Source organism: Vidua chalybeata, chromosome 3 (assembly GCF_026979565.1).
Source record: "Vidua chalybeata isolate OUT-0048 chromosome 3, bVidCha1 merged haplotype, whole genome shotgun sequence".
Lineage (NCBI taxonomy): Eukaryota > Metazoa > Chordata > Aves > Passeriformes > Viduidae > Vidua > Vidua chalybeata.
This window is the reverse complement of record NC_071532.1, coordinates 4928624-4948466: the sequence shown is the minus strand read 5'-3', so window position 1 is coordinate 4948466 and position 19843 is coordinate 4928624. Positions and strand designations below refer to the sequence as shown.

General features: G+C 47.7%; 1 protein-coding gene across 1 annotated transcript; it reads left to right on the top strand.

Annotated features, from left to right (window-relative positions):
* The first annotated feature begins 5597 nt into the window (after positions 1-5597).
* Positions 5598-19189, top strand: RAB1A (RAB1A, member RAS oncogene family). Its single transcript, XM_053937702.1, has 6 exons — positions 5598-5983; positions 12127-12199; positions 14258-14353; positions 15706-15801; positions 16757-16888; positions 17146-19189. Exons 1-6 carry the CDS (start codon positions 5598-5600, stop codon positions 17341-17343), a joined length of 981 nt encoding a protein of 326 aa, XP_053793677.1. The 3' UTR covers positions 17344-19189.
* Positions 19190-19843: the final 654 nt, after the last annotated feature.

Sequence of the window (19843 nt, the reverse complement as noted above, 5' to 3'; positions counted from 1 at the left end):
TGCCAGCCCAGCTGGGTGAGTACGTGCCAGAGCATTTGGATGGTAAGTGGCTGATGAATCGAGCTCTTAAGCAAACTGATACCTAAGCAAAAAGCAGAGCAGCCAAATTCCAGGGAGCACTGCCCTGCTATCTCCACTGTGTTGCAAAATCCGTGAGTCAGAGGGAGAAGACAGCCCTGGGCAGTACCTGCAGGGAGTACTCTGACCCCCACTTCAGCAAACCTTGTGTTTCTGGGCCCTTTTCAATTGTGTTTCCAGGCAGGACTCTGCCCCTGATGTCTGTGAGGAGGTGAACCAAGGTCTGCAGCAGGAAGGAAGGGTTCATTTGCTGGAAGATGAGTGCTGCCAGCAGGACATCAGGAGACAGCACCCTCAAAGCCCAAGCTCCTGTTGCAGAGCTGTGGTCCAGAGTCTGAGCTGCCATTATAGAAACAAACAGGCCAGATCCTCAGCTGGCACAGAGCCACAGAAACTCAGCATAGTAGCTCGAGCTGCATCTTCTTTATTGCTTGGGGCATTGAAGATTATGATTGAAAAGATGCCCAGTATGTAACAGATGAAGTAAAGTGTCCTGAATTTACCAGCATCTTAAGTAAAAGCCTAAGTTGCTTAATTTATCCTTGGAATCATTTTAGCAGTGAGCTTTTTTTACCTTTCTTGTGGGTGCTGTCATAAATGGCCTGTGGGAACAGTGGAATTGTCATCTCCGGACATTTTCAAGAATAGCAAGAATTTGGACAATTTCAAGACAATATCAAGACAATTTCAAGACAATATCAAGGATCTGGACAATTTCAAGAATATTTCAAGAATATATTGGGATTCAAATAGATGTAGCTGAAGCAGAGGAACTTGAGTAGATCATCTCCTGGAGTCTCTTCCAACCTTCTTTTTTGCATGATTTTAGCAAATCTGTTCAGTTGCTGTCCTGAGCTGGCAATATTGCCCTGCTTCCAGAAGCTGTGTCCCAGAAACTCCAGCTCCCAAACCCCTCTACTTCCTTCCTGGCTACTCATACAATACAAAATGTGGTTTTGTCAGTTTTGCAAAATATTGTGAAATCAAGATCTGAACTGTGGCAAGAGTGTGAAGTAAAACAGAAAGATATCAAAGTTAATAGGTAACCTGCTTATTACAGTGTTTCATGTCCTGCTCAACATAATTTTCTACTTCAAATTTGGCTGACAGTTGCCCTAAAAACACAAGTGTGCTCACAGCAATACTGAAGCAAACTAGGCTTGAAGAAAGGAACCAGAACAAGGTGCTAGATCTCCTCCTAGGAGTTTCCCAAAAGAGATTTAGCTCACCACAGTTGGACATCTGCTCCCAGAGCATCCTGCTATCACTTCACATCCAGGTGCTCTTGACACTCCACCCTGCTGGTACCTCTTGTCTCTGGCCTGTGACTGGACCCAAAGTGAAACCTTGGGCTCCATTCCCCTCACTGTAGGAGGTGAAAGCACAGGCCAGATGTCCAGCCAAAGTGAGAGGTAGAGCTGGACATGAGCTGGTTCCTGGTGATTCACAGACCACTAAATTCCCTTAAAGCAATGTGTGATAGTGGACCAGCTCTGTTCCAGAATACCATTGTCCTGTCCATGATTATTTTCCAGACATCTTACTACGTCTGAGTATGGGTACATTTGTACTTTCCCTCCCAGGGGTACCACAGGTCCATCAGCAACTTACTTCTCCCTTGCCCTTTACTTCCTAAACCAAGAATTAATAGGAAGAATTTGTTGACACCATTTTAGGTGTACTGCCAGCAGATCTGAAATGGCCTGGTTATATTGTCTAAAAAACACTGGTAGCTGACAAGTCCTGCAGAGAAATGATGCACATGGGAGGGCTGTGAGCGAGGCGAGAGAGACACGCTGCTATTGATAAGCTGAAATCAGTGTTTGTTCCCCAGCACTCCCAGGATCCAGACAGCCAGTGCTCCTGGTGCCTGACCTTCTCCCGAGGCTGCTGTGCATCTGTCAGCCTGAGAGCTTCCCACTCCATGGACCAGACACTGAGAAGGGGGAGGGGATAGGAAAGGCAGGGAAAAACAGGAGGGCAAAGAAATACCTGTATTACTTTTTTTCCTGATTTTATATATAGTCCAGGGAAAAGGACCTAGCAGGGGGCAAATGATTTCTGAGCACTGGTGTGCTAACATGACAGCTTTATGGGGAGGCAGTTCTGGGTCAGGTGCCCAGTTCCTCCTACCTTCAGTTCAAGAACTGTTACACGGGGGAAAGAAAGACATTGCCAGGATAAAATTGTGGTAGGGTGCCGATAGCACACCTGAAACCTTCCTTTGCCCTGTGACCGTGTGGTGTGGTTATATAGCTTAAAAATATAGATGACTGCCTAAAAAGTAAGGGCAGAAAAGAAAGGCAGAATGGATCCTGTACAGGTTGCTGCTCTCTGCAGGTGGTCCCATCCCAGTCCCACTGCTAGCCCTGCGGCAATGGGGGGAACTGGGGCTCTGTACTGCAATGCAAAACCTGTGCTCATGCAGCTGTAGCATTTCTCCTCCATCATCTGTGCTATTTCTCCTCCTTCCTTTCCCCCCTTACAGCTGACTGCAGCCATCGAAGCTTGCTTTCTCTCTTCCTCCCATCCTCTGTCCATTTGTCCCCTCATTCCCCAGATCTCCTCTGGCATGGGCCTTTTGTGGCCTGGGGAGGAGAGAGATGGGAGCAGGGGAGGGCAGATCACCTGAGTGGAACCAGGAACCAGCCGAGTTCAACCTCAGAAACACGAGTTAGTGGGTCAGGATGCTGCCCCAGGGTGGACAGGACTGAGGAAGTTGGTTACAGGTGGAGCCAGTCTGTGCTCATGGCTTTTCCTTGGCTGCTCTGGTGGAGCACTACAGCCCAAGCCAAAAGAAATTCTGCAGCTGATTTTACTAACAGGATAAAACGAACCTCTTTTTTCACAGGCAGAATTCAGCCCTGAAGGTACATGAATAATGTCCCCTGAACTGGCATCTGATACTGCTCCCTGCATTAGATCCTGTTAGCAGGGAAACAAGTGAGGCCCCTCTGACCTGCCAGTGGTTCGTGGTGTTCAGGACAAGCCACGAATAAGCCCTGAAGGCAGGAGGAGGGACAGGACAGAATGTGGAAGAGGGTTATAAATCATCCCTGTGATCCCAGATAGAAACCAGGCAGGGGTCCCGAGCCTGCTCATCCAGTCAGACGGGTCCGCGTGCAGACACTCGGCTGCAGACGGTGACACCACAGCAGCAGGTGACCTCAGCCTGCCACATGGGAAGCAGAAAGCCCCCCCTGCACCTCCTGCAGAGCTGGAGGAGACCCACATCTTCCCTCTGCCCTTACACCCTGCAGCCATGGGCTGCTGCAGCTGCCACGCTGCCCAGACACTCACACGGATTAAATACGCTTTTAGATATGGAAGCTGTTATTTCTCTGAAATGAAACAGCTTCCCACACTCTTATTAACCTGTGCCCTACTTCAGAAGTAAATCTAATTTGGAATTTCATAGTTAGCTGGTGCTGGTGTTGGTTTGTCCCTGTGTCTTCTCTGATTTGGCTGGGTACGTTTATGCAGCACCATATGTGGCAGAGTCCTATTTATTGTGGCTTGTGAGCATTATTCTTCACAACAGAGTAAGGAATTGGGGTGGTTGTAGCTTTTTGTTTCACAGGGGTAGAGAAAAGTTAAAGCACAAATGTTTAAGATGTCCCTGCAAAACCAATTTTTGTATTCAGCAGAGAATGAATTGCTGTCTGCTAATTGAAGTTTGTCATCTGGGGTATTCCTGCACATCTGGTCACCTTCCATGGAGTGCCTAAAGAGAACCACGGTACCAGAGAGGAGAGCACATTTCAAAGGACTCGCTGGAATTCTAATGGCAAACATCAAACCAAACGAGCTTTGTTTTACAGATACACAAAGTGATGGAGAAAGGGAAGTGGAAACTTCAGCCATGACCCCCACAGAAGCAACAAGGACACACAGCAAGTTCTGTGGTAGATTCAACTGCAGATTGCATTACCCAACCAGCAGGGCGAGAGAGCCGAGGAAACCCAAACCCTGTGTAAGCAGTGCTCGGTGTTTCCTATTGCAGCCAGCACACTTCACCGACTTTGTGTAAGGAGCTGAACCTAACTGAAACCTCAAAGATGTGTGCAGCGTGAGTGGCTTTTCTTCATCTTATTGTGAGGAGAAAAAAAGGGACTAGAGCCCAATTTCAGTTCCTCTGGGGCTTCAGCTCTAATCTGATGCTGTCCAAGTGAAAGACAGCCATTCCTGTGGGTTATTCCAGTAGTCCCTGGGCATGGAGCACATTTAACACCTAGATGTCTGCAGTAACACCTCCCAGCTTGTAGCCCAAGTCCTGCACACACACCCCTGCACAGGTGTTTCAGTGATCTCACAGTCCACTTGCAGATTGTTCCTCCTGTCCTTTGAGCTGGTTGGAAGATAAACTTTGGTCAGTGTATTATACTGTGCCCTTTGTAATGAAATAACGTCGGGTAATGTGTATTTAGTGGTGAGATTTAAATTCCCGAGCTGATTACAAGGAGCTGTTGTAAGGTTTAGCAGCGCCCTGTGTGAGAGTCTGGAATGATGCGAGTCTGGAATGATGTGTGAGTCTGGAATGATGTGTACTGTTGCAGCACTTGTGCTCTCTCTGACGCTGCTGAAAAGGCCAGGGCTTTGCTAGGAATAAACCTGAGAACAACTAAAGTGTCAGCAACACAATTCAATGTTTAGTGAGACTCTTAAAAGTGCTTGACCAGAACCCAGTGTCCCGTACTGTGAATCTTCCAGCTTTAACAGGCTGCCTGCTCGGAGATCCCAGGCGTGTGGCAGTCCCTCCATGCCCGCTTCCCAGCAGTCACCAGAGCGTAGAAATATTTACTGTGCTTAAAGAATGTAGTGAAACGTGATTAATGCTTGCAAAGAAGTTTTGATAAAAGATGCAATGGCAGATTTTTTGGATAAAATATGCAAAAAGGGTCAGTGACTTATAAATTCACGTGAAGCACACGGGCCTTAGAGGAGCTAAAGGTGCCCTGTGCTGCTCCAGGCGCGCTTCCCACGTTCAGTGCAAAGCCTCCATCGCTGCCCGCCACCGGCGCGGAGGGGAGCGGCTGGACGGGCGCCGGAGCGGGGCCTCCCTTTCCTCGCCGCCTCCCTGGAGCCTTGTCCCGCACGCTGCGCCCTCCGGGCTGCCTCCCCCGGCCCTCCGCAGCGCCGGGCACGGGGCCCGCCTGAGGTACCCGCGGTGCCGGACCCGCCGGGCCCCGGGCGGGGCTGGGGCCTTGTCTCCATGGGGAGACATAACAGCCTGCCGGGGCCGCACCGGGATGGACCGAGGGCTGCTGGAGGCGCGGGAGGAGGCACGGGAGCAGCGATGGGAGCGGGGATGGGAGCGGGGATGGGAGCGGCGATGGAGCCCGGCCCGGCCCCGCCCCGCGCGCCGAGGCCCCGCCCCCGCCCCGCCCGCGCGCTGACTCGCCCGAGCTGCCACGTCTGCCCGCTGACGTCACCCCCGGCCGGCGCCTCCCGGCCAATCAGCGGCGCCGGCCGCCGCTCCGAGCCGACGGGGCCGAGGGAAGAAAGGCCGGCTATCGCGCATGCGCTGCCGCCGCCGCCGCGGCCGCCGGGAGAGCGAGTCCGCAGGAGGGGGCGCGGCCGGGAGGAGGCGGCGGCGCGGACTCGGTTTCCCGTCGCGCCCCTCGGCCGCCCCCCGGCCATGTAAGCGCTGCTCGGCGAGCGGCCGCCCCGTTTCCTGGTCGGGCTCCGGCGGCCATTTTGGGCTGAGGCGCAGCGCGGAGGCCGCGGAGCGGGCGCGGGCGGACGGGCCGAGCCGAGCGCCGGGCGATCGCGGCTCCCTCGGACCAGCGCACCGCGGAGCGCCTGCCTCGGCGGCGGGAGGTGCCGCCGCACCGCCCCCTCACAGCGCGCTCGCCGTCCCTCGGGCCGCGGGCCCCACGGACATGTCCAGCATGAACCCGGAATAGTGAGTGCGGGACGGGGCGGCCCCGGGGCCGCGCTGGGGGCGCCGCGGGGCGCGGGGGGACCGCGCTGGGCCCGCGAGTCCGAGGACCCGAGCCCCCCCCCCTCCCCGGTCCCCGCGGAGCCGCGCCCGGGCCCGAGCGGGGGAGGAGGAGCGGTGGGGGGGGCGGGAGGCAGCGCGGCCGCCCGGGGGAGGGTCCCGGCGGGGCCGGGGGGGGGTAATCGTGTCCCCGGTGGGAACCGGCATCCGCCGCCCCGGCGGCGCCGTGGGGCGCAGCCGCGGCGATTTTCCCGATCCTCGGGAATGCACATCGGGGCCTTGGCTCCAACAAGTGACCGGGGGGACACCGGCGCCCTGTGAAAGCCGATCCCCGACCGGTGGCGGCTCCGTAGCCAGGGGTCCACCCTTCGCTTTAGCTGCAAGTCATGTGTGTGTCACATGGCTCTTGCAAAACACTTCTTGCCCATGTAGATTTTGCAACGCTGTGACTTGATAATAGAACGTTCTTGGGGCTGTTTTCAGCTGAAATAGCGCTTTCTTAGAAAACCTGGTGACGACACGAGGCGTTCTGGGGAGGGTCGTTGTGTGAGTATGGCCTTTTTCTTTAGTTGGCCTGCCCGAGAGTCGAGCTGTCTGAGCTCTCTGCCCAGGGGTTGTCTGTGTTCTGGAAACTCGGGGAGCTGCGTCCTGCCCACCAGGCTGTCAAGAACAATAAACTTTGTTTTGTTCAAGACTTTCTTGTGTGAGTTAGAGGAAGGCTTAGTTTAGAAAGCAATTCAAAAAATCAGCTGCTGCGCTTGCAGCCCTTTAGCCTTGTAGGGTGTGTTTAGGATCCTTTCTCTGGTGCTGGCTTTGCTGGCACCCCAGTTTGGTCCCATCTGCTGTCACTGGAGTGGCTCTGGTACCCAAATGCACGTGTGGTGTGACATTGCTGCTCTGGATGTCCACGGACGCTGCTCTTGGAAGACACCCACAATTTTGTCCTGTCAGCTGAGGCTCCTGACGTGTGTGGCCATGGCTCCTGTGCTCTCCACTTATGTCAGTGGGGTTGGTTGCAGGCACTCTGAGTCCATTAAAATCACCTGAGGAGCAAACAAGTAGTCATCGGGTGGTGAGGGAGTTGGTGACACCCAGGAGGTACAGCCAGGAACTCGAGTTACATCTTGGCAAGATTACATCACAGACTTGCTCGTGTAGCTTTGGAAAACACCAAAACAGTAGCGGGCAGTGGATGAAAAACCAACAAACTGCTGGTGCCCCGTGGGCCTAATGGCTCTCAAGAGTTAAATTTCCCTTGATGAGTTTTGTAGTGGGAAAGCTGCCTGCAGAGTGTTAGGCCACTAAGAGAAATAAGAGTTTTTTTTCCCATAGATTTTTTTTTTTTTTTGCCTTTCTTGCAGTCCGTCAGCTTTCCAGACTGATGCAGAGGGTGGTTCCCTGCAACGGGGTACTGAGTGCTGAGGACAGTGTTTTCAGAGAGACTCATTCTCGGTGAAGAGTGCTTGGTCCTGGTGGCGAGCACGGCCGAGTTTTGAAAGTGAAACAAAGAGGAAAAGCTGCAGTTGGAGATGAATTTAAAGTGTTAAATTGCCACTTCCTGAGAGGGTGGTGTCAGCAGGATGAGGGGAGGAGATGGGAAGGGTGTGGTGAGATGGACAGAAAATACCTGTTAGTGTGATGTGTGTACTTGGATCCCTGTTAAAACAGGAATAAGATTTAAGGGATTATGACATTGCTCCTTGTAGTTCCCTGTAAGAGATACATCCATTTGCCCTCTCAGGAGTGCCTTGCCTGTAATGTAACACATTCTCACTTCCCTATCACAGCTTCAGATCAGGCTGCAGCCCCAAATGCTCTCTCCTGGGCATGCCAGAACTCCATCAGAAGTCAGTGGGATAGCTAGCTAAAATTTCTAACTAAAGACCTACTTCCTTCAGCTTTCCTGATAAAGCTACAGGGTTAGGTCCTGCTCATGCAGAGGTTTGAAGAGGAGTTGTGCTTCTGAGAGCTTCCTTGGAGCTTCAGGGCTGTGGGACAGCCGAGTGGACTGTTAGTTTTTAGGTTGAGTGAAGGAGCTGAAGAGGGGTGGATGTGATACTAAAATTAGTGTTTGGAAGCTAAATTCTGAAAACACCTGCCCGCCCAGCACTGGGATGTGTTCCCTCTGTTCCTCCCTCCCTGCCGGAGTTTGAGTAGCAGAATGTCAATATTGACTCTGTTGTGACTAGATCATGTCAGGTTCGGCATTTCCTGCCCTTCTGCACCTTGCATGTAGCATAAACACGCTGGTGGGGTGCCCGGGCCATCACAGCCAAGTGGGATCAGGAGTTACTCCTGAGCAGATCAGTGCTCTGCCTGGATCTTGTTCTAGACACCTTCCAGCAGAGGTGAGGAAACTCAGTGGGTTTTGGAGCAAATCTTGGGGGAGTTCTTTCTGCATTCTTCAGAAGTGTTTGGGAATACCTGTGAGGTGGGTTTCAGGCTTGGGTAATGGTGGTTAGTAGGTGACAATTGAGTGACAGCTCCTAGGTTGCTGGAATCATCTGAACGTTTTTCTGTTCTAACCTTTGTAAACAGCAATCTGCCATGCAAAGTGGCATTGTGTCTTCTGGATTCTGTTTCCTTACACAACCAGAGTGTAATCAGAGTGACAGTCATGCACCTCTTCAAAAATTCTGGGGTGGTAGAACAAAGAGAGGGGATTGAGGCTGCTGTGAGTACCTGTTTACAGTAAACCTGCAGCTGACATCAGCGATTAAAGCCAATTCCAGCAGTCCCCTGTTGCAGACAGGTGACTGCCTAGCCTTGTCTGTTTTGGCATAAAACCTTCCTGGCATTTAAAAAATCCCCACATGCCTCCTTATATAAATTAGATAAATAGCCATACCTTAGAGGCCCACAGGTCCCTTGTTCCACACAGTTTGGCCTGCTCTGTCCTCAACTTGATTTGGAGGTGCCTTTTTTTTTCTTGTTTGTTTTTTTAGCAAGAGGCAGTTACATTTAACATCTTTGTCCATTATCTCTCTGGGGAGAGGAAGTTATGGGGAGGATTTGAAAGCCTCGCTCTTACTCACCCTACCCACCTGCCTTGCTGCACATGCTCTTCCAGTGTGCTCTTTTAAACGACCCAAGAATGACTGGCTTATATAAATGGTGAGAAATAATTGAATGATTAACCTGAATTCCCACTGTCTCCCAAGGAGCGTGGAGAGGGCTGTGCTGCATAGCTCAGTCAGCTTTATGAAGGCTCCCTAAACCAGAGGAGCTGATGAGTTTTAAGTTTCCAGGTTCAAAGAGCAAAATTCAGTGGCTTCAGAAATGTTTGTGTGGCTCTTCAGGAGTAAATACCAAATAACCTGTTGGCTTGTTGGATGCATTGCTACAGTTGAAGCCCTTTACCCAAACACTCTACTGGTGTAGCTCAGTCTAGAAATAGGTTTCTGCAAATTTTTATAGCTTTTTAAAATTTTATTTGATTTAAACTGTTGCTGTACCCAAGAGCTGTCTCGAGCATCACACTCTAACAAACTGCACATTTGGTTCTTATGGCCCTCAATAGGCACCTGCTGTATTTTAGAAGGCCTTGGGAACTGTATCTTTTAAAGCTTTACACTATACTTGGAAAGGAAGGCACTATAATATTGGAATATGGAGTGTTCTAAAAAATGAAAACCCTAAGTTCCTAGAGTCTTACTTATACTATTCCCAGACTGATGAAAGTCTTACCACCAAAATTAGGTTTTTGTGACACAACACCCATTTCTAAGGTCAGAGGCAGAGCTAACTCAGTAAAGGCTGCTTCCAGCTGTGCACCTGGTGCTGGCCCTGGTTTTGGTGGGGCTGAGGCAGGTGGCTTAGGACCACTGTAAGTCTCTGTGATTCTGGAAATACTGAAGCCCAAAGTGAGGGGACAACTAAATAGCAAAGATATCAAATCCAGTGTTTAAGGCTTCTCAGGTCTTACTGTGTTAGCTTAACATTTGTTCTGTGTACCCACTGTTACTGTTCTTGTTTGCTGCTGAAGAGTGAGAGGTTTAATGGGTAGGTTTGGCTGGGAGCTGCTTTAGCACAAGGAGTGACAGAGGAAGAGAAGTTTCCATGTTTAGGGCCTGGGGGAACCTGAATTACTCTTGGAATCAAGTGGAGGTTTTTATGTGGATCTCAGACCCACAGCTGAAGCCTTACCTCTACCAGGAAGGAGTTAAATTTTTTCCATTAATTTTAGTGAAGACAATACAGTGCTAATATTCTTGTGTTCATATTCTCAAGGGGATTATAACATGCTACAAGCTGTAAGTAATAATTTGACTTCAGGATTGCTGAAAAGTCTGTGTTTGTAGGGAACTGAGCAACCCAAACTTCCTGCTGGAGTTGGAAGGAGCTGAGTGAAGGCTGAGGCACAGTGGTGGGGAAGAAGGCAAGGCATAGGTGTAACAGTGGAGCAGGTCCTCGAGCCCTCCTGCTTTATTTTGGTCTCCAGGTCACAGAGTTTCTGCTGCTCTTGAGGAGCAAACTATTATTGGGGGTGAGAAGTTTTCTGGTCTGCAGTAGTGCTTCAGCCAACTCAAACCTACTGAGATGTGTGAGTTGTGGGGTAATGTACCTTAGGTGCCCTGAACAGCTTGGGTTAATTGTTGTTCTCCTAAAGCCATTTTGCCTTGTGGTAGTACATGATTTGACAGGTGGAGTCGTGAATTCTGTGACAGTAAACTGCTAGGTATCCTTTGGCTTTTTTTTTTCATCCTTTTAGTGCTTTTAGCTGTACACTGTTAGGAAAGGTTGCATTTTTAAGGATTGGGTTATTAGTTGCTACATTTAGCACTTCTGACTCCTCTCTAGGCTTGGCAGAAGTGCTGCATAGACTGGAGGTTCCAGCTGGGTGTGTTCTGCAGGCTGGGCCCAGCCAGGAGAGGGGCACTTGAGCAGAGGAGTGGTGAGAAGCCATGGTTGCCCATCTGCTTGGCTGTTATCAGCTGGGGATGGATGCAGTTTCCTGGCTGGATTCCTGCCAGCCAGAGGCAGTGGTGATTCTAGGGAATAATAGGTGGGGACAGTGGCCTTCAGGCACTCCACATATCCTTAATCTTTACTCTCCTTGCTTAAGTGGGCATAAAAATATGGCTGTTGAACTGTTGTGGTTAAGTGAGAACAGGACTCAGTCCTGGGCCATTACAGGGCCGAAGAGTTGTCAACTGAGAATGAGTTAGTGTAGTACTTGAGAAGCAAAATAACTTGTGTAAGTGGTGGGTTGTTATTTTTCTCCGTTACTTGTTCCCTAGCATGAAATTTCCCCATAAGTCTTAGGACTAACACAGAACCTCACATTTTGCCAACAGTGAAATCTTCACTACTCTTTGAAGTGTAAATATAGGCTGGTCAGTGACACTGTGCTTATTCTTTAATGTTGGGAAAACTCAACATGAAGCACAAGATTTGTCAATTCTTCCAGTGTATCTTGAGAATTACTAATACCACACCTGACATCCCTCAGAGATGTATCCTCATCTGGAAATGACTTGAGCTTTGCTTTAATTCCTGGAAGGCAGGTGTGGTATTGGTCACTGCTCATAGTCTGTTGTGGAAAGTGGGTGTTCATTGTGCTGTTGCATTCTGCTGGAACTTAAATATGAGTAACTTGAGCTGAGGAAAGAAATGGCTGCGTTTGGCAGCTCCCTGGTGTTGGTGAAGCTGGGCAGTGCAATCAAACCTCTGAGTCCAGAGAAGCAAAGATAATGGCCCTGGAGGGCAGCAGGCTGTTATCACCACCTGTGTGTTACTTGAGTTACTCAGCCAGACAAGGGGGCTTGCACTCAGTTGCAAAGCATGGTTTTCATCTCAGCTAGACCACAAAGGCTGAGGTAGGACTGTGCTACTCCTGCTGATAGTCCCTCTGTTATCCTCAGAGTAACTTCCCAGGAAGGCACAGTTCCACACAACAATGCTGTGCTCAGAGCATCTACCTCACACTTCCCTTACCAAGTAAATTGTGAATCTCTAAACTGAATAGAGGAGCTTGGAGTTGTAGGTGATTTCCCTAGCAGTGAATTAATTTACCCTTCTCGAAAGTCATAATATACTGGCTGCAAGGAACTTCATTCTTGACAGTGTTTTTCATTAAGTGACCTAATTTTTTTTTCCTTCTGCAGTGACTATTTATTCAAGCTACTTCTGATTGGAGACTCCGGTGTTGGGAAATCTTGCCTTCTACTTAGGTTTGCAGTAAGTGATCATGCTTGGCAACTATGTAAAAGAGGTACTTAGCAAGAACTTCCCTTCAGGTACCAGGGCTGATGTCTGACAGGCCTGGTAATACCAAAGAATAAGTATAGCATTGCAAACTCCTCCTGTCTTCTGAATTTGTGTCTATCTGATGTAATTGTTTCACTAAATTGGAAAGAAATAATATCAATAATATGTCCAGCTATGATTATTTCTAATTTTCCTGTTACTTGAGAACAAGGTACCTTAATTTAACTTCCATCATGACAGGAGTGGTAGAATGCTGAGGATGGAAGGAATTCTGGGGGTGTGCCCTTAGGCATGAGGAGTACAGACCTTGATCAGTTACTACTTGATAAGAACATTTCAGCCAGATGAAGTTTGATATCTGCAGTAAAAAGACCTACCAGTTGTTTAGCCAGAGAAGTAATGTAAATAATACTTCAGGAATAATAAGGCCTTCTGCTTTCTTTAGTGAATGTTAAAATTGCTGTTGAGCTGTTCTGGCTGTAGTTTTCCTGTGAACAAGAAAATGTCAAGGGGGTTTGACAGCTCTCAGAAGAAAAAGCTGAAGTCCAGTGACCTTATCTCTGTCTGTGCCAAAGTGCAGCTTTAAGTGTCCCTGGGAGGAGAGGAGGGGAAGCAGGATATGGGGCATGAACTTAGGAACTGGAGTGTGACACTGCTGCAAGATGATGGCTTTGTTTTCACAGCCTGGGCAGTTCCTGTGGGCACCTCTGGAACGAGCCTGTTGTACCTGGTGTTGTTAATGTCAAGGGGTGACCTGGGTGTACAAACAGCCTCAGTTAAAGCCACTGTGGCTGCTGTTGGTACCAGCATGAGCAGTAGGAGGATGTCACCTGCTCTGCTCACAGTATGGAGGCAGTGGGTTGGAAGTGACACCACAGCTGGAGCAGCACTCCCAGAGCAGTCTAGTCTGCTTCACTTGCAAATACTTTTGACTTAATTTTGGCTTCATGTAAATAATCCAACTTTCCTTTTTTGATAGCCAGCTTAAGTTTGTGCTCTGTTATGTGATGCTTCTTCAGCTGAGTAGCCTTTTCCTTTTGAGATACATTTTTCCAACTAAACTGTTTTACCCTGACATAAGGAATTAGCATACCACACCTGTGTTTTCTTGCTGCTGTAGGTTAAACTTCTTCAGGCTTTTCAAAATGCCCTTTGGAGTATTGAAATGTTAAGGAAATAAATGTCATGTCATTCTGAAAGGCTTAATACTTGGATGTATTACCTAAGATGTCTTCCATTCACAGCCCAGAGGAATCCCTTGCTTTTTGTGATACCTACTGGTTGCATAAAGCCTTTGTGGTACATTGTATGTGGAGTTCTATCCTTTGGGTACTTTAGGAGTAGAAACTTCCTTCACGCTGACAAGCTGACAATCACTAGAAGGTAGCAAAGACTGACCCAGCAGTTTCTGTGTGCCTTAAGACCTGTTGGAGACTGCAGTCAGGGCCCTGCAAGCTGCTGAGGCAGTGCTTTCCCTCCTGTATCGACACAGGCTGCAGAGCAGAGGCCTCAGCACGAGCACTCCAGCTGTAACTCTAACCTGCCTTAGCAACCAGCTGCTGCAGCAGCAGAGGATGTGACACTCTTGTGTGACTGAGACAGAGCCTCTGACTTGTTCTAGGTAGCTGCTGTGTAACACAGATGAAAAACCATCAAAGGAAAATAAAAATGTGATGTGTTTCAATAACTTTAGTGGTTATTCTAAGTAGCTCTTCAGTCTGCCAACATGAGCAAAGACACTTTTTTACACTGCAGCTCACAAGGACTTGACACCACAGGATTTCCAAAAAAGAGGCTTTTTTTTGACTGGTTTTTGAATCACAGGTCTGGTTGGTGCTTTTAAAAGCTGCAGAATTTTTGAAAAGTAAATAGTTGGTGGAAATGCTTGGCCACCTCCTGGACTTTGCCATGAGAGATCAGGCTGGTTTTACAAGGAAATTAAGTACCTTTGTCTGACTGGTGCATAATGAAGTAGGTGACTGCAGAGGAGGTGCAGCTGGCTTGACTTATGTTCACTCTCTCTCCTAGGATGACACGTACACAGAAAGTTACATCAGCACGATTGGTGTGGACTTCAAAATCAGAACTATAGAACTAGATGGGAAAACAATCAAGCTTCAGATAGTAAGTAGTATTTCTCAACTCCTGTGTGCTTCAGTGTGTTGGAGCACAGTTATAGCCATAGCTATTGGTGGTCACCTTTGTACTTTAAAATACTTGCAAATACAAGGGGTATTTTCCCTGTTAAAAGAGGCGAGGCAGTTTTTGCAAGTCTTACCTGTCCTTAAAGAAGGGTGCTTATTATCAAGGCTGTTTGCCTGGAAGAGGAGATTCTGTGCTGGAGTGCACTCATATCAAAACTGGTCTGCAGTATTTTGCCAGGATTTGTGTAAGTGCAGGAATGCTACACAGTTGTCCAAGACGAATTCCACAGCAGCTGTTACTACCAGGCTTGCACTGTCTTAAGTGCTGGAAACTGCTTTTGTTGACCTGAATGGAAAAACTGACACAAAGGCTTGTAACTGGCCTGGCTGCCTTAGCACTGGGTGGTGTTTTCTGGTTATGCTTTTGGCCTTTCACTTGCAATAAACAGGGGAAGATACTTGGCAATTCTTTAATCTTGAAGCATTCTAAAAGGGTGACCGGTGTGATGAAATCTAATATCTGTGCAAGGTCAGACAATCCTTGTCAGCCACTGCTTCCAGCTCAAGCAGAGGCTCTCAGGACTTGAAGGCAATGACTCAGGGATTCAGTGTTGTGGAGCAGAGTCCAGCTTACAGCCAGAAGCCTGAGCTTCCAGACTCTAATGTAACTGTTGTGAGTACAGAGCAGCCCACTAGGAATGCTGTCACTGCTGAAATCTGTCTGTGAAGTCTGTTTTTAATACACAGCCAGCCCTATTCTTGACACAGCTCCAGGGAGAGAAATGTTTGGGTGAGTCCTGCTGTTCTGGGTGGGAGAAGAGGTCAAGCACCTTATGTCCTTTCTTAACTCTCCCAGCAGGAGAAGGGAACCAAGTTTGGTTTGAATTGTTGCCTTTAAATACCTTTGCTGAAGCCTGCGTGCCAAGGAAGTTGAAGGGAGTGGTCATGTTAGAGAGACCTGCAGCTCTCTGACCTTATTCCTAGCAGGTTTTCAAGCCCTGGCTTGCATTTGCTCTTCTGACCACTGAACCATGGCTTCTTCATGGGTCAAAACTGCTTAATGTTTTCCCCAGAGAGATCTTTTGACTACACTTGGCTGAAACCAAACAAATGAGCACTTTAGAAAAGTGCATACAAAGTGTAATTCTGAGTTAAAATATGTGATCTCCTCAAATCGTCTTTGATGCATACAGCTTCAGAGCCACTGCAGTAGCTGTGGCGTGGATGTGGTTGTAGTTGGATGGCTGCTCTGCTGGGCTGTGTTTCTGGACTCTGATGTAGAGCACTGGCTCAGCCAGGCTGCAGGAGCTGACCCTGTCACTTGTCTTGCAGTGGGACACGGCGGGACAGGAGCGGTTTCGGACTATCACTTCCAGTTACTATAGAGGAGCTCATGGCATCATAGTTGTGTATGATGTTACAGATCAGGTACGTGGTAAACCTGTGCCTGCAGAGTTTCTCCAGGCTGATGAGTAAATTGGGAATTTAACAGCTGGGCACATCTTACGGAGACAGTGACAGAGTTCTACAGGCTGTGTTAAGGCTTATCAAGCTAAATGTATGTGTTTGCCTCTGGCTTGGCAGAAATAAAACACAGAAATAAAGAGAGCAGTGGGATTTGTGGCTCCTAAGCAATTGTATCTTAGGCTTAACCTAAAACTTGGTGAGCAGGTAACTGATTGTTCTGTGTGAATACATCTCGCCCTGCCTTTGGTAGCAGGAAATCTGAGTTACTGATGGAAGCTGTTGAAAGATTTCTGAATGTACTTGAACTGTGGTCTGTAGTAAAGACCAGTATTTGGAACAGAAAATTATCAGCCTGTGTGCAAGATACAACTGAGCCAGTGTTTTCTCTGAAAGGATCTCTGAAGAACTGGTGCAGTTGTTTGAAGGCATTTGGGAAGTGTAGGGTTTCCTGAATTAATAGAAAAAGAACACTTGTGTTCAGTCACTAACAGGAATATCAGTCCAGCATTTCTTCAACAAGGTGGCTTGCATCTAACACCTGATGCTTAATAAATATGTGGGGTGCATCTGGTTTCAGCTGTGTACCACATCTCTTATCTCTGCTACAAGAGCAGGAAGAACCCCAGATGGTAGATGCAGAATATTCAATATATGGAGCAAGGAAAAAGAATAGGGGGAAGAGTGCAGGAAGGGCTGATTGTGTAGGGCTGGGAACAGGAGCTGTATGGCCCCTGTGGTGACCAGCCTGTCCCGAGGCTGTCAGGGGAGTTGGGCAGCATTGGAGAGTCCTCTCCCAGGGTTGTAAACCATATGGATAAGTGCAGTGCTTCATACTCTTCCCTGGTCATGACCAAAGGGATAGTGCTGAACTTCCCTCTTCATCAAGGGCCTTGCTTACAGTTCTCTTATCTCGTAGGAGTCTTTCAATAATGTCAAGCAGTGGCTGCAGGAGATAGACCGTTATGCCAGTGAAAACGTCAACAAGTTGTTGGTGGGGAACAAGTGTGATCTGACCACAAAGAAAGTAGTAGACTATACAACAGCAAAGGTATGTCGGGGCTCGTGTGTTTGCTTGGCTGAGCCCCTGCTCTGGTTTGTCATGCACAGAGGTTCCAGTGCAGGGAGGTGTCCTGGTGCCACAAATGTGGGCAGGTTAATGACCCCCCTGCCCTGCAGCTCATCCTCAGGCTGATGGGGTGTGGGGTGGGATCCAGGAACTTGCGGGTTATCCAGTCATGCTCCAGGAAATGAGGTGAGGTATGAACCTGTGTATGAGCTTACTGTTCCCTGTTTCTCGATTTGCAGGAATTTGCAGATTCTCTTGGAATTCCGTTTTTGGAAACCAGTGCAAAGAATGCCACAAATGTAGAACAGTCTTTCATGACCATGGCTGCCGAGATTAAAAAACGAATGGGTCCGGGAGCGACAGCTGGTGGTGCAGAGAAGTCCAATGTTAAAATTCAGAGCACTCCAGTCAAGCAGTCTAGTGGAGGTTGCTGCTAAAACTTGCCTCCCCCCCTTTTGTCTCACAACAATGAATTTGCAATCTGAACCCAAGTGAAAAAAAAAAAATTTGCCTGAATTGTACTGTATGTAGCTGCACTACAACAGATTCTTACCGTCTCCACAAAGGTCAGAGATTGTAAATGGTCAATACTGACTTTTTTTATTCCCTTGACTCAAGACAGCTAACTTCATTTTCAGAACTGTTTTAAACCTTTGTGTGCTGGTTTATAAACGTGTAATCCTTGTTGCTTTTCCTGATACCAGACTGTTTCCTGTGGTTGGTTAGGATGTATTTTTGTTTTGATGTTTCTATTGGCATGTTTAGATGTCAGGTTTAGTCTTCTGAAGATGAAGTTTAGCCATTTTGTATCAAACAGCACAACAGTGTCTGTCACTTTCCATGCATAAAATTTAGATATATGTAAGATCTGATTTGCTAGTTCCTTCTTGTAGAATTATAAATGGAGAGATCACACTATCTGATTAATAGTTTCTTCATACTCTGCATATAATTTGTGGCTGCAGAATATTGTAATTTGTTGCACAATATGTAACAAAACTGAAGAAATGTTTAATAAATATTGTACTTATTGGAAGTAATATCAAACTGTATGGTGATAAATATTGTCTTAATTTGTATGGCTAAGGGGGAAATCAGGCTTGCATTGTGCACAAAACAACATATCTGTGTGTGCAGCCCTGGCTCTCAGACCTTCCCTGCAACTCACCCAGTGACTGTGGCCCCAAAGCCTGAGCTGTCATGGTGCTTAAGGCACGAGTGCTGTACCAGAAACACCCAGCCAAGGTTCATGAGGCATAATGCACTCTGAATGTACAACAGTTCCCTAACTTAGTCTTGGAACTTAATTTATTTCTCAAGGACTCCATGTAGGGAATTCCCATCAGCTTTGCATAGCAGGGGAGAGAACAGTATTTCCCTAACGTGAACGATTTCAGCGAAACCTTGAGGAGATATAACTTTCTACCAGTATATTATGTCTTTTCTATATACTGTTAATTCCATCCTCTTTTAATCAGTATCTTCTGACTTAGTGCAACAGCTTAGCTTCTATTCCCTTCTGCAGCGAGGCACCAGGAGGGTGACATGGGGATAGCAAGGCCCCCACCAAACTGTTGCTCAAAGTAGGCGCTTTCTCAAACAATTTGGAACTAACCAGCAGCCAAGAGGTTTTGGATGGTGTGTGATTCTTTGTACAGAGCTAATCAAATCATTAGTGCCTGATGTCTAGCTAAAAGCCACAGGAAAGCTAGCCTATAACACTTCCTATACATGTAAAATTGTTCAGCTTTATCTAAACTCAAATGTTCAGCCTATTCTGTAAATAGTCTCATGTTTGAAAGACCATGTAACATTCCCCTAGTAGTAAATACACCCTGTGATAGTAAAAATATAGCCTAGGTATGTTGTGAGGTATAAACTAAAACTGGTGCAAATATCCTCTTGATTTTTTTTGGGGGGGGGGGTGACTTTGGCTAACAGCTTTCTTCAACATAGTTGCATAAATCAACAGGCAATTGTAATACATAAAGTATTGTCATGGTTAAGTTGAACTCTTCCACTTGAGACCTTCACAATAAAGTGATGTGCTTTCTAGTAGAGATGTGCTTGTTGGTATAATTCATTATAAATGTGACCTGCTGCTCCTCAGGAGCAGGAGCAGTGAGTGCTGCTGAGATCAGGAAGTGAAGCAGAAGGAGGTGTGTTGAGGGTAAAACATCTTCCCTGCAGAGAGTGCACAAATGAACTTCAATGTCGAGATGCCTGCTACATACTATCCAAACCAATGTTAATATATACAGTAATAAAAGCATTGCAAAACCAGTTGGGCTACACCAGGTGTTTGGTGGTTCTTTGTTCCCTCCTCAGTTACCAATGGGTCTCTGGGCTGGTGCTGATCCATGCTGAAGCCTGGGATTGTCAGGCTGAGCTGTGTGATAAGGGTAGAGCAGGCCTAAAACTCCTGGGAAAAAGCACTGTAGTTTCTTACCTGTGAGCTGAAATACTGAATACTTTTGTCACAGTGGGCCAAAAAAATTTGGCCTTCAAGCCAAGGATATAGAAGATGGGAGAATATCAACCCCCCCCCAGAAACCTCAATGAATTATTTGCTGTAACTACTTCAGTTTAACTTTGCTTTCACCTTCTACTTGTGCAGAACAGAAACTTCTCTGTGCTCTGTTCACAGCAAATGGGAGGAAACCATCATGTTCTTGTGCAGAATACATCATCACCGTTCAAGTTAAAGGTTAATTAAAGCCACATACCAACACTGAAACGTTTTTTGGCCATTTACCTAATTATTGCTGCTTCAGAGCTGCCCTTTTTCTGCTGGAGAAGGGGTTTGGAAACCCTTGATGTTCTCAGCAGTGATTTAACTGCAGTAGCTGGAAGGGGGGAAGGCACAACTTCACCCCAGGAAACCAGCACAGCACTGACACAGCTCCTGCCAACAGCAGGTACCAGCAGGTTACACAC